The sequence below is a fragment of the Mycetomoellerius zeteki genome, unplaced genomic scaffold, assembly GCF_001594055.1.
Source record: "Mycetomoellerius zeteki isolate Tzet28-1 unplaced genomic scaffold, Tzet1.0 scaffold186, whole genome shotgun sequence".
Taxonomy (NCBI): Eukaryota; Metazoa; Arthropoda; class Insecta; order Hymenoptera; family Formicidae; genus Mycetomoellerius; species Mycetomoellerius zeteki.
Genome location: NW_017256818.1, coordinates 435,732 through 450,518, shown reverse-complemented (window position 1 = coordinate 450,518; position 14,787 = coordinate 435,732). Strand labels below are relative to the sequence as shown.

The 14,787-nt window shown below is 32.8% G+C and overlaps 1 protein-coding gene across 1 annotated transcript in view; it reads left to right on the top strand.

Annotated features, from left to right (window-relative positions):
- Window positions 1-12,617, top strand: part of LOC108721857 (probable multidrug resistance-associated protein lethal(2)03659) — a 35,560-nt gene extending 22,943 nt beyond the window's left edge. The window contains exons 3-15 of the mRNA XM_018446632.1: window positions 565-846; window positions 1,909-2,339; window positions 2,872-3,028; window positions 5,067-5,269; window positions 5,643-6,043; window positions 6,235-6,449; window positions 7,020-7,238; window positions 7,831-8,017; window positions 8,337-8,513; window positions 9,057-9,513; window positions 9,664-10,039; window positions 10,358-11,054; window positions 11,644-12,617. Coding sequence (XP_018302134.1) covers window positions 565-846; window positions 1,909-2,339; window positions 2,872-3,028; window positions 5,067-5,269; window positions 5,643-6,043; window positions 6,235-6,449; window positions 7,020-7,238; window positions 7,831-8,017; window positions 8,337-8,513; window positions 9,057-9,513; window positions 9,664-10,039; window positions 10,358-11,054; window positions 11,644-11,787 — 3,946 coding nt within the window. The 3' untranslated portion in view covers window positions 11,788-12,617. The remainder of the gene's footprint in view (window positions 1-564; window positions 847-1,908; window positions 2,340-2,871; window positions 3,029-5,066; window positions 5,270-5,642; window positions 6,044-6,234; window positions 6,450-7,019; window positions 7,239-7,830; window positions 8,018-8,336; window positions 8,514-9,056; window positions 9,514-9,663; window positions 10,040-10,357; window positions 11,055-11,643) is intronic.
- Window positions 12,618-14,787: the final 2,170 nt, after the last annotated feature.

The window sequence follows — 14,787 nt, the reverse complement described above, 5'->3', positions numbered from 1 at the left end:
AAAATTAATTCATATTAAATCAAATTAACAAATCTCGACTAGACGAGAACGTAATCTTTTTTAAAATGGTAGAATACAGTCTAATAAACGAATAGATACTTGAAAAGTAATTAAAACGATCTCCGAGAACTTCAAATTTCCCTGTATATGAATTCAATAAATATTAAGATAATAACATTTTGATATTGATTGCAATTGTTTAACGTTATTTTATCTCAGTAAGTTAGTTACATTTAATGGCGCAAAATTTTTTATGTGAACGTTTTGTCCGATAATTTTCAATTTTGTAGCGAATTTTTATCTTGATGCCGAGTTTTGCGAGAAGAAGAATATCTTCGATTGTTTATTTAATTGCGTCAAGTGTCGGATCACGTGGTGGTTTTCATCTATTTGAAATTAGAAAGAGAGATACAGATCACTTTAACTAAATGACACGTAAAGCGATATCTTGAAAAATAAACGAAGAGAATAGTATCTCAACGAAAGAAGCGTTAATTCAAGAACTAGATGAATTGCGTAGTTCTTGCGAGTAAAACGTGTGTGCTTTGCTTTTCTTTTTCGCAGTTGGATCCTACGCACTTTCTGGGTGGGTTATCGCCGAGATCTTGAAGTAACTGATTTGTACACACCGCTTAAAGAGCATACAAGTGGTATTCTTGGTGTTAAAATAGCAAAGGCCTGGGAGAAAGAATGCGAGGCGTACCAGCGTCGGCTGGAGCAGGTCGCGAAGAGCGGGTCGCAGAAGAAGGTCAAGGAGCCCAGCTTGATGAGAGTCCTCATCAGGTGTTTTGGGTTGACGACCCTACTGTATGGGCTTTTTATGGCCGTTATGGAGATCTTACTCAGGTACAATCTCCCTCACTTCTCACCTGGAAATCCTTTTGTGAGAAAGCTCATCCCGAATATTTTTTATATTCCCTGCATTGGTGATGTCTTGACGAGTACAAAAAGCGACACAAGTCATTGGAGATACTTTGAAGATTCTTGTGGAATTAAATCCTTCACAGATCAGTCTTCATCAACGAGTCCTTTCCATGATATTTTTTGAATTGACTAATGAATTAACCAAGTAAGGATTATTTAATCGACTAAATCGAACGTTTGTAGAATTGTAAGTTCAGAATTTTACGAAGAGATGCAATTATGAATTTAAAAGTGAATTAGAATTCACAAATTTTTAATTTCCATTGAGATTTATATTTTAGCATGTAAATTGTTAAACAAATCCTATTTTACGAATTTCTTAAATTATCTGGTTAAATTTCATGCTTGAATGTTCAAATTAAATTAAATTAAATATATTTAATAGAAATTATAATTGTGTGAAATACAACTTCCTCCTTCCGCAGAAACTTTTTTATAGTGCAATCGTTCATAAATTAAAATTCTTGATTTCTCTCATAAAAAATCAACTTGAAGTTTATTAGAAATTATCCAGAACACATAAATTTCTCTTTTTTAGATGCTGCATGTACGCAGAGTAATATTGTGTTTATCGATTCGTTGATTCACTACTACTGCCCTTGAAACCGCCCACTAAAATCCCCTTATCACTGCATAAAATGATGCTATTTCTACGATTTACATACAAAAGAGGAAGATATCGCTTCATTATTAAATTCCCGATTTAATAATTTATTTCTATTTTCTTGTTTATCTCGAACGTTAATGTGTCCTTAATCTAATTTGAGAAGTACGAGCAGTTGACCACTTGATCCAGTTTCGTTTCGTATCCAATCCCTTCCATAAAATCTCCTCTGGATCTAATTAATTATATTAGGTAATTCACATTATCTGTATAATATGAATCAATTTCATAATAAGTTTATTATAATATCAATTTCTAAATCAGTGATAATCTCATTTAAATCTCTCGCGTGACTTGACGAGTTTTCTTTTGCGATACAGAGTGATGCAACCGTTGTTGGTGGGCCAAATGCTGCTCTACTTTAACACCATGGACGTCGACAAGTCCTACGCGTATGGATGCGCCGTCGGTGTCGTTTTATGCTCCGCTCTCAACGTGTTTGTCATACATCCGTACATGATGGGTATCTTACATATGGGCATGAAGGTCCGCGTAGCCTGCTGCTCGCTGATTTACCGCAAGACGTTGAAAATGACTAGAACCGCACTGGGCGAGACGACAATCGGCCAGGCAGTCAATTTGTTGTCCAATGACGTCAATAGATTCGACGTCAGTATCATATTTCTCCATTATTTGTGGCTCGGGCCCTTGGAAACCATTATCATTACGTACGTCATGTACCACGTACTCGACGTGGGAGTGTCGTCTATTATCGGTGTTGCTTCTCTGCTGATGTTCATCCCTTTACAAGGTAAGGAAGTAACTACTCTAATTGTTTCTAATAATAGAAGTAATTGAGTGATCTCTCTCTCTCTCTCTCTCTCTCTCTCTCTCTCTCTCTCTCTCTCTCTCTCGAATTGAAAGTGATTTGATATGTACATGTATTCCGTGCTGAGAAATTTAGAAGTAATTTTTCTAATGAAAATCATGCGTTTTTAATTAAGTTGTTTGGAATCTTAATTTTTTTTTGTTTCTTTTAGAATTTTTTTTGAAAATTAATGTTGATAAATAATAATTAATCAATAATTGATTTTAATAAATAATAATTAGCAAATAATTCATTTTAATGAATGATAATTAATTAATAATTTTAATGAACAATATATAATAAATAATTGGTTTCAATAAACCTTAAATTCAATAAGTCTTAAATCTGAAATCTTGAAATTCTGTTATTTCTGAACTGTGATTTTTCATAAATATCAGAATTAAAAAAATTCTTTAGCGTATCATCGAAAATTACTCCTAACCGTGTTTCACGTCTTATTCCCGGAATTCCTCAGCTTGGCTGGGCAAGAAGTCGTCGGAGTTGAGATTGAGGACCGCCATTAGGACTGACGAGAGGGTGCGATTAACAAATGAGATTATCAGCGGAATCCAAGCGATCAAGATGTACACCTGGGAGAAACCGTTCAGCGCGCTCATAGAAAAAGCAAGGAAGTGAGTACCGTCACTTACATTAATTTATGCAAGCAATTCGTGTTAATTGTACGTTGAGCAACGTGACCGTTAAGGAAAAACATTAGTTGCGAAACGTACTTGTCAGCGCTTTTGTAAATGAAAATGGACAGTAATCAAATGTATTTAATGCTTATTGTTGACAAAATTATACCTCCTATTTAATTTCTCAAAGAATGATAAAAATTTGAATGTTAAAAATAAATAGTCATATGATAAGACGACAATTAATGGTAATATGCGATATTTTTTTAAACGAATATATGACTTTGTAGCTGTATAAACTCTCGTAGAACATCCTGCGGATGTATTCTTTCATCTTCGATTTATCATATTCGACATCGAGTTGAGTCATTATAAACAACGTGTGAGAGTGAATCAGCGCTTGCTTTGTTTGTATTTCAATTGTAGTCGCTATGGAGAAGATCAGATTGATTGATAATAGTCAACGGTAGCGATCTTATTGTATTGTACTTTATCGCGTTTATATATATATTTCTCTATTATTTTTAAGTTGAGATATAATCTTTTAATAGAAAATTTCGCGGTTAAGATATCTGCGAAAGATCTTCTTTTTTTAAATATCTTATATTTTTAAATATACATCAATTTGAATTAATATATCAAATATGTATATATATGATCTGTTCCGAAAATAATGAGATAGATTTTTAAAATTTATGTTGGAAGGACTGGATACGAAAATTAAATAACTAATTAATTTTAAGTACTTTCAAACAATGAGATTAAGTGTATTTTTGTTCGTTAGTTGTGTAAGAAGTAATTGCAAAACTAATAATAGTTGCGCTTTGAAAGTGCATTACGAAAATGGAATAGGAAAATATTGAACAACGTTATATCATCAAATTTTGTGTCAAATTCAATGTGAAACTGCTATACAAATATTTGAAAAATTAGGAAAGAGACTTCTGGAGACCAAGCCTCTTCTTTCGTGCACAAATCTTTCGTTTTTCTATATAAAATTTTTGTTCTTCTTATTCCATAAACAGAAAATTTGTGTACGAGATAAGGCTTAGTCTCCATAAGATTAAATGTTTGTACAACAATTTCGTTGAGTTTGATAACATGTTGTTCAATAGTTTTCTTCATTTTCGTTATGAAACTTTTAAAATACATTGTTATTAGTTTTGCAATTAATTCTTTCATAACTAATTAACAGAAACACGCATAATCTCAATTTATTTGAAACGAATCAAGCTTAAGAATAATCAATTATTTTTATAACCGATACTTCCAACATAAGAGTTTTAAAAAATTAGTCTCATTTTTGAAACAATCACGTATCTATTTCTGGGTATATGCTGAATTCATTTATAATTTTTAATATTTTTATCATGATTAATCTAGAATAGAACAAAATTAATCATATAATACGTACTCAGTGTCGAATGTCTCAAATATCGATTCGTGTTATCACGTTCATACTATTAATAAATATTTTATAACCATTTGAAGTATTCTATTAAGCTATTTTAGTTAAATTTGAATGATCTAAAAACAATATATTATTTATTTGTAATAATAATCTCCTTTTTAGACCGTATATGTGAAAAATACGATCGATACTACAGATATCATATTTCAAAGATGTTAATATGCTGAAAAAATGCTTGTTTGAGCATCGAAATTATTAGAAATTAATTTAATTCGCGAGATTACTACAGTGATTTAATTGCGTTTATATAGTCCGGAAATTTTTCGGCGCGCAGTTTGTTAGACTACAAGTATAGTATATATGTCATGTACATATATATAGCATATTTAGTGATTCAAGATTGAATTATTCGAGCATTTAAAATCTAGCTTCGACCGACATAGGGTTCTAGTTTATCGATTGTATTTATTTGTAATTGCGAAATTTGAATGGCCTCTTTTATTCTCGATGTTAAATTACGAATTCAATAAACCTGACGTTTATTTGCGTTTTCGGTTTAGAAAACATGAACACAATTCGGAAAAAAAAGAAAAAAAAGATTAACAATACGAAATTCCTTTGCAGGAAGGAAGTTAATGTCATCAGATGGACATCGTATATTAGGGGTGTCACTTTATCATTCATTATCTTTACAACGAGGATGTCACTGTTCATTACTGTGCTGGCTTACGTACTATTCAGTTACAAAATAACGGCCGAAAAGGTGTTCGTGATAACCGCCTATTACAACAGCTTACGTACAACCATGACTGTTTTCTTTCCGCAAGGTATATAATTAATGCTGTTGATATGTACATATTAAGTACAAATGATAGATGTCGATAGCGTGACGCTTGCATAGTTTCTCTTTGCTATTTTTTTCATTTCTCCTTTACTTTTTTCTCTTTAAATTTCTTATCTTTTATCTTTTTTTTGTTTCTTTCCGTTTTTCCTTTTTTTATCTTTATTTCTTTTCCTTTTTTCCTTTTAATGTTCTCTTTGTAATTTTCTAATTATAGTGATTTTATACTAAGTACTTTATCATCTTTATATCATAAAAATTAGAATCTTATTTAATAATTACACTCAACTATAAGATTCATTATTCTATATCTTTATTCCCTGAAATTATCTATTTTGTCTTTATGGTATAACACTCAGGGATAACACAAGTAGCGGAAGCGATGGTATCCATAAGACGTCTGCAGAAGTTCTTAATGTATGATGAATTAACACCTGCTGAGATTGAAACCAAGAAGAGCAACAAGGAGAATAACAAAACTGCGATGGAGAATAATCAAAACGAGGCGAAGGAGAATCTTGATCAGAAGAAGAACGACGACACGATCGTACGCCAGCCGAGCTATGTTGAGTACAGAATCTCCATCGAGAACGGCAACGCCAAGTGGCTGGATTATGAACGAGAAGACACCTTACAGGGTATCAACATTAAGGTGCGTCCCGGCGAACTGATTGCTATTGTCGGCCAGGTCGGCTCGGGCAAGAGCAGTCTGTTGAACGTCATCCTGAAAGAACTGCGTTTGCAAGAAGGTTCTATTCAAGTATGTTGAAAATTCCTCTTTAAGAAATTTAAATGGATAAATACGAAATAAACAATTTTATCTGTAAAAATAAATTATTTTATCAATTTATTAAAATATATATACATATGTATTTTTAATTAATCAAAATATTTAGAAATTAACTAAATATTTGAAATATATAATTATTCTTTTTTTATAATACTTTACAGGTTAACGGAAAGATTGCCTATGCCAGTCAAGAACCGTGGCTTTTCGCAGGTTCGGTGAGACAAAATATTCTATTCGGAAGAAAGATGGATCAGATTCGATACGATCGCGTGACTAAAGTGTGTCAGTTAAAGAGGGATTTCAGCCTGCTGCCTTATGGTGATAAGACGATTGTAGGCGAGAGGGGTATCAGTCTTTCCGGTGGTCAACGTGCAAGGTTGGTTTTACAGAACATCCCGATAAGATAAAATATGCAGAATATATTCATATTTTGAATTTTAATTCATAATCTGAGAGATTCCTTTTTAATTTTTTAATAAGATTTTTTACATGATTTTTATTGGTTTTTTTTTATTAAGAAACATTTTACCTTAATTTGTTGTTAATTTGATTAATTTTTTTATTATAATTATTATCTTGTGATTATTTTAGTAAATATTTTTTGCGTATATATTTAATCTCTGAAGTAAGTTTCCATATCAACTCAATGAATATTCAAAAATTTATTTCTTTTTAAATTTGATATACAGAATAAGAAAATTTTGATTTCTATCACTGTGTGTACACGCGCGCGGGTGTGTGTGTGAAGAATAAATTTATATATGCGTCTAATGTTTTATAATTTAATTTTAATATAATTGATACAATTTTTAATTAATTTCATTTAACTTCCGTTCAAATAAAATTAATTTTGTGAAGTATTATTTTTTTGGAAGGTTTTGCATTGTATAAACAGTTATAATGTAAGACATATTAGTTATATTGATAAGATGCTAATAATTGACAGAATAAATTTAGCGAGAGCCGTTTATACTGATGCCGACATATACCTTATGGATGATCCTTTGAGCGCCGTGGACGCTCATGTGGGCAAACACATGTTTGAAGAATGCATCGATAAATACCTACGAGGCAAGGCTCGGATTCTTGTCACTCATCAATTGCAATATCTTCGCAACGTCGGTAGAATTATCGTTCTAAAGGACGGAGCCATCCAGGCTGAAGGGTATGAATAATTTTACTGTACTTTCTTTCTTGAGATTACAATAAGATACTAATTAAAATAAGATACTAATTCTCTTCCATCGTTACAATTTCTTTGTTGTGGAATAAGATTACAATGACTTTGAGAATACATAAATATTTTGCGCCATTTATTATTATTATAAATAGATTTTTAACTCCGTGATTGAATCTTTGGCTTTTTGAATTGAAGACGAGAATGTGGGACTAAGAATATAATTTGTAGACTGGAAAAGAAAAAAATTATCTTAAGAGTTTTTTTATCATTATGTCACATGTATGACTCGCTTATATTTTCGAGAACAATAGATTTGATCACTTCGGCTTATCTTTCTGATTATACGGCAAAACAGTTCTATTTTAAGTTCTGACTTTAATCATCCATTAAATCAAGAATCATTATCTTTCAGCAACACAAATATCAATATTGATACGAAACGTTCATTGCCCTTTGACGAAGTCGTACAAAACAAATATATTCATTACTTTTAAACAATTTGTTTGCAAGTGCAAGCTAATATTTAAAATCACGTCACTTTTATTGTTTTATAAGAGTTTTATTTTTTGTTTATCAGCACTTATGATGAGCTGGGATCTATGGGAGTAGACTTCGGTCGATTGTTGGAAAACCAAACAAAAGCGGATGAGAAATCCTCTCATCCTCCCTCGGCTCCCGTTAGCCGTAGTAATTCGTGCACTGCCAGCATCTCGTCATTAAATTCTTTTATGACGAATGATACTTCGAAACAGGAACCTGATGAGGTAATTAGGACAAATTTTCTAACTTATTTTCTGAAGTAATAATATGAATCTTATTAAACTGATATTGTAATTTAGGATAATTGTAAAAATATGTCTTAAGTTACAGCAAAATATTAATTCAGATCTTTCCTGTAAGCTAGATTTTAACATATTAGAAAAAAATATCATTATTAATAATTAACAATTAAATAACGAATTTCATTTTTATTTAGAAGTACGCATGTATCTAAAAAATTCAACCATCTTACATTTTTATTATTAAAATAACTTTAGATTTTAACGCTAAATTAATTAGTAACATATTAATCGTTAATTTTAGGTGGCTGAGATGCGATCAGTAGGCACTGTTTCTAGCGAAGTATATACGAGTTACTTACGCGCTGGCGGGAATTGGTGCGTTATATTCATAGTGGCTATGCTTTGCATATTGACACAATTAGCGGCTAGCGGCGGTGACTTTTTTCTCGCGCAATGGGTTAATATAGAGGAACATTATGTAAGTGCATCACTATGCTAAAATAATCTTTGCCAATTAATCAAATGTAACCATTTTGCCAAAAGACTCGAGAAATCTAAAATTTCCTAAATATATTTTAATATTTTAATTTCAATATTAGTACATTTTTTATATGAAGCAAATAATACATGCTTATTACTGTTAATTATTATAATAGTAATACACTTATTACATCTCTCAATCCAAATTTTACTCAAAATTGTTTTTAAAAAATGTGTCAGCCTTGATTTAAATAAAGAATTTAAATAAGGAACGGTTATTGCTTTAAAAGATGTTGAAATTTTATAATTTAATTCCAGAATTAAAGCAGAACTTTGAACTTTTAAAATAAGACTTATATATGTATATTAATATAAATTTTCCTCTCAAAACTCATGAAAGAGATCTCCATAGAAGAGTTAAATAGAAACATGAATTTTATGTCGAACTTAAAATTGAAAGGAAAATTATAATCCTAATTACAATCTTAATTACAATCATATCTTCATTTAATCATGTTTCATTAATTATATAACTTTATAGATGAAGCAAACGGACGACGGTGTTGTGGAAGATCCGAGAAGTCCTCTCACCCGCATGCAGTGCATCTACATTTTCAGCGGCCTAACTGTGCTCACAATCTGCATTACTCTGATTCGCTCGTGGGCTTTCTTCTGGACGTGCATGCGGGCCTCAATGCGTTTGCACGATCATATGTTCTGCAGCATCAGTCGCGCCACTATGCGATTCTTCAACACCAATACATCGGGACGTGTGCTCAATCGTTTCTCGAAGGATGTGGGAGCTGTTGACGAGATGCTTCCAACTGCGCTTATCGACTGTCTTCAGATCGGTTTAGCGCTTTTGGGCATCATCGTCGTGGTAGCTATCTCGAACGTGTGGCTGTTAATACCTACAGCATTAGTCGGCGTTGTCTTTTATTACCTGAGACTCTTCTACCTGGCTACCAGTCGCAGTGTGAAGCGTCTCGAAGGCATCAGTGAGTATCTTAGGCTTGTCTTTCGGTGGAATAGTACAGTTTCCTCGATAGAATAAGATTGTAGATTGTATTCAAGTTATTAATCTCATTGAATTGACGATAGATTTATAATTTTTCGGTAAACTGAATAGAATTTCTAATTTTTGTCAGCCCGCTCACCGGTTTTCGCTCATCTGAGCGCGACTCTTCAAGGGTTACCGACGATTCGCGCGTTTGGGGCGGAAGCGATCCTCACGAAGGAGTTTGATAATCATCAGGATCTCCATTCGTCCGCGTGGTACATCTTCATCGCCTCTTCGCGTGCTTTCGGTTTCTGGCTGGATGTTTTCTGCGTGCTATATATTATGTTAGTCACGCTGAGCTTTCTCGTGCTAGACAACTACAGTCGAGGTTCAATGAATGGCGGATTTGTAGGCCTGGCGATCACACAGAGTATCGGTCTCACCGGCATGTTCCAATGGGGTATGCGCCAGAGCGCCGAGTTGGAAAACCAGATGACCTCGGTGGAGCGCATACTTGAGTATAGGTATTCGCCTACGGATATATCTTGATATAGTGTTTGTATTACTTAGCATTATCTTTATTAATCGTTTTATCTTATTGAGTTATATGATTTACCCAAACAATACAAAATCTAAAATTATGATATAAGACGTCTTTAAATCATTTTTTAGATGCAAAAACATGTTATGACCTGATTTTAGACACTTTTATTGTCTGGGTTACCTTTATTTCATATAGATTAAGATTCAGAAAAAATTAAGAATGTAGAATTTTTCTAAATTTTCTGCTCTTCGATTGTTAAATAACATCGTTAATATTTCTCGTTTTAATTCTCTTCCAGTAAAGTGGACAGTGAGCCTCCTCTTGAGAGTGCCCCTGATAAAAAACCCAAATCCGAGTGGCCGCAGAAAGGCAAGATCGAGTTCAAGAACGTGTTCCTGCGCTACGCACCGCTGGAGCCGCCAGTGCTCAAAACCCTCAGCTTTGTCATTCTTCCTCGGGAGAAAATCGGCATCGTCGGCAGGACCGGCGCCGGCAAGTCATCCCTGATTCAGGCACTCTTCCGCCTGGCTGACGTGGATGGTCTGATTGAAATCGACGCAATCGACACGAACCAGATCGGCTTGCATGATCTCCGTTGCAAGATCAGCATCATCCCGCAGGAACCATTTCTATTCTCCGGCAGCCTGAGACGGAACCTCGATCCGTTCGATTTGTATCCAGATGAACCCCTGTGGCGAGCCCTTGAGGAGGTCGAGTTGAAGGAAATAGGCTTGGAGGCCCACATCAATGAGGGCGGCTCCAATCTCAGCGTTGGTCAGCGGCAGTTGGTCTGCCTGGCGCGTGCTATTGTGAGGAATAATCCGATACTCGTGCTGGACGAAGCGACCGCGAATGTGGATCCGCGAACGGACGAACTTATTCAGACAACTATCAGGAATAAATTCGAAAAGTGTACGGTGCTGACGATTGCCCATCGACTCAACACCGTTATGGACAGCGATCGCATCCTGGTGATGGACGCTGGGAACGCTGTGGTGAGTTTTTTTTAATGATCTTGCCTTTTCGTGTATTTTTTGATTGAAATGGACCACCGAATGAACTTAAGTAGATAAAATCTTTCTTTGTTTTTGTGATTGTGGCGAATCAATGCAATTATGAATTTATCAATCATTTTTGTTGATACATTTTATACTACTTTTTCCTGATTATGAAATTCATTTATGATCTTTGAAATCTTTTAAAGTAGGATAAATTATACTTTTAAAGTAGGTAAATTATATACTTTTAAAGTAGGTAAATATATATATATTTTTTTATTTTTGAATCTTTATGGTAAATTTATTTTTTTTTATTTTTGTAGCATTTTATTAAAGTAGTTGGAATAAATTACTTATCTACTAGAATTACAAAATGCTATGACTAAATAGATTATCTTTTTCAAAGTGCTCATAGTATCTACTTTTTGCGAGATAAACCATCAATAGGAGTGACGGTCTTATCATCTCTGATACATGTTGCGTAATTGTTTTATATTCGACATGAACCAAATTGTATAGTTTTGTAACGAGAGCAGATCGTAAATCGTAAGCTTTCTCTTCAAATGCATATTTTTATGATGTGCAGGAATTCGATCATCCCCACGTGCTGCTGCAGAAGGAGTCGGGCTACCTGAAAAGCATGGTACAGGAAACCGGCACAGCGATGGCAGAGGCTCTGGCCGGTGTCGCCCGCAACTGCTATCAGAGTCGCGAATTCGTGGCGCTTTGATGTATTCACGGTATTAAATAATTTCTCATAATTGTGCCTAACAGATACCGTAATAGGTCGCTATGAAAGTTCCGTTTTTTGCAGTTCTTAGGCAAAATTATTGGGATTTGAAAAATAAGAAGAGTAGAACGCAAATTAAATTCAGTCCTAATTTAGAATTTATAGTGTCATCGATGTTTACTCTCTTATATTATCTTCTACATTCTGTTCGCACCTCATTCTTCCAATGTATCACAGTTTTCTAGATTCTTCAATTAGAATCATTAGCATCCCTGAATGGAAATGTAAAGAATTGTAAATATGGTAATCTAAAACAAGTATATGAAGATGTTATAGAGATAAGAAAAAATTTGGGACATGATTTAGATTATCATAATGCAAATACAATTTAAAATTAATTAAGTGTTAATTAAGAGGTGTCAAAAATCTAGGAATATGTGGTCAATATCGAATTACGAATTCGAAATTCCAGGGAGCTAATTAGAATTCGGAGATTTAAGGGAACCGAGAACTCGGAGAATGTCGAAAGAATACGCAAAACTTTTGTCGGCGAAATAATGAATTAATAATTTGCTGCAAGCTGCAGTTTCGTCTAGCTGGTCTTTTTCATCTTAATAATCGCGGATTTTCTGCCACCTCGATATAATGACGCGCGATTATTGCTAGTGCGTACCATTGCAACGAGCAATTAGGAAATCAGTATAGTTCGCGTGGATCGCGACACAACCTTAGTTACCATAGTATATTATTACATAACTTTTGTATGAGTCCGACCTAGATATTTCATCAGGAAGGATGAAACTTAACCCGTTTGTTCACCGATATCTCTTACCATCTTATATATATATATATATTATATATATTTTTTAGAAGTAAATTTGTTACAGAAATATGTGAGTCACATAAACAACAATATTAGCGCATAAATGAAAGAGATAATAACATAAATGCGTGTGGAGAAAAAATAGTGAATGTGAATGTGAAGAGAATAAATTGTTAGTCTAATGCTCTCTCGAAGTGCAAGGTTCTGAGAACTAAAGTTCTAAGAAATAAAAAATCGGATTATCTCCGATTCATGGCAATTTAAAGATCGCAAATTTTGATGTTGCTTTGGTGGTCTTGAAACTCTAGACTTGATTCGAAAAAATTTTAGATGTGGCTTAATTAATTTAATTCCATCTTGAAGAAATTATTCTCAAGGTAACAGCTACAGGATCAGTCGATGAATTAACGGGTCAAGAGATTTGTACTTAGCGTATAGATAGTGCAGAAGGAAGACTTTTTATACTTATAATATATTTTAATCAATACGTATAAAGGGTATTTGGAAAAAAAACCAATCACAGCAGGTTCATAATTCATATATTCGTATATTTGTCTCACTTTATCGAGACCGTTTGTATTTGTGATTTTGCAAGAATTTTACAATGTTCCTCCTGTTGTACTGGTGCTATAAGTACAAGGAAGACCAAAAAGAAAAGGTGCCTATAGAATTTAAAGCTGAAATACTTAAATGCAAAGCGTGCAACATTATTTTCTATTATTGTTCTCTTATTATTGTATTATTATGAATATTATTATGAATAAAATAGCAAGGCGCGGTATACTCAATTTTTGCATAAATAATGTAGGATCATAAAGCAGTGAAATTAAAGTACTTAACGCCTTTTTAGAAGATCGTGTTTTACATATTTGAGAATTTTTGCCAGGTCTAAAAAATAACAGGCGAATGTCCCTGATCGACTGTGTTACGAAAATATCTTCGGAACAAGTGAAGAAATCATTTTTAACTCTCCGCGAACCAAGTGGAAAACATAGATCATATGTGGGTATATCTCATACTTCTACTTCTATACTTCATCATAAATATATTATAATTCAATATGATTGGTAACAACGCATTCTTCAGTTGCATGAAACCGATAATATGCGCGCGGGACTTTTTAAAAAGTTATAGAAATTCATCTTGCCGGGATATGTCACACCCTCCTGGTTCACGGAAGGTTAAGAGAGATGTTATATTAAATAAAGATATTTGTATCCATAATTCTTTTCTCAGTTCGTAAATAGAAGTAAATAAGAATCGCTGTTAGGAATTCTGAATCTTTGATGAGAAAGCTTTCATTCTCCAAAAAAAATATTACATTAATTATTGAATCGTTGTACAATTTGTGTACTATATTAAATATCATAAGTGAAGACAACTGGATCGATCTGAGACACTTCATGTAAATCAAAATTACCTCGTGCTCAGTTTTTAATCTATTTTCTGTTATTAGTATTTGTAATCATTTCAATAATTTTAAGTAATCATTTCAACTTTTGCATAATTTTTAAAGGTGTATACAATATTTTTAAATTCACTTCCCTGGCAGAAAAATTTTACTCAAATTATTCCATTTTTTTGGAACATTTTTTAACAAAATTCAACATTCAGAAAAATTTTAAAGAAATTTTAGCAAAAATTTCAATGAAACCAGCTAATTTTCAGCAATTTCGCTGAAATGTCCGAAACGTGAAATGATTTCAGCGAAATTTTTTTCAACAGAGTCACTAAAGCGTTGATCACTTTGTATGTATAATATAATTATGTTATTATAAATATTGTTATTATTGTACTACGATATACAAATGTATATTGTACGATGTACTATGACTATACATATGTGTATTTATGAATTACACGACAGGGTACAAGTATGTATTATTACTATAATATACAATAAATTATATATATATTGCAATTACATATATTATTGTACTACGATATAAATACGCAGTGTATTTGGTTTAAGTGTATGGACTCGATTTAAATAATAGATTTATTTAAAAAATTTTTCGATTAAAAATTATTTCGTTTAGGAAAATTTCGTATTTAATTTTTTATTTGAACAAAAATTTTAAATTATTGAAAAAAATATTTTTATCTAATTTTATTTTTTAATTGAAATAATATATCTATTTTTTATCAGTTTTATGTGGTGATAACTACCGAAAATT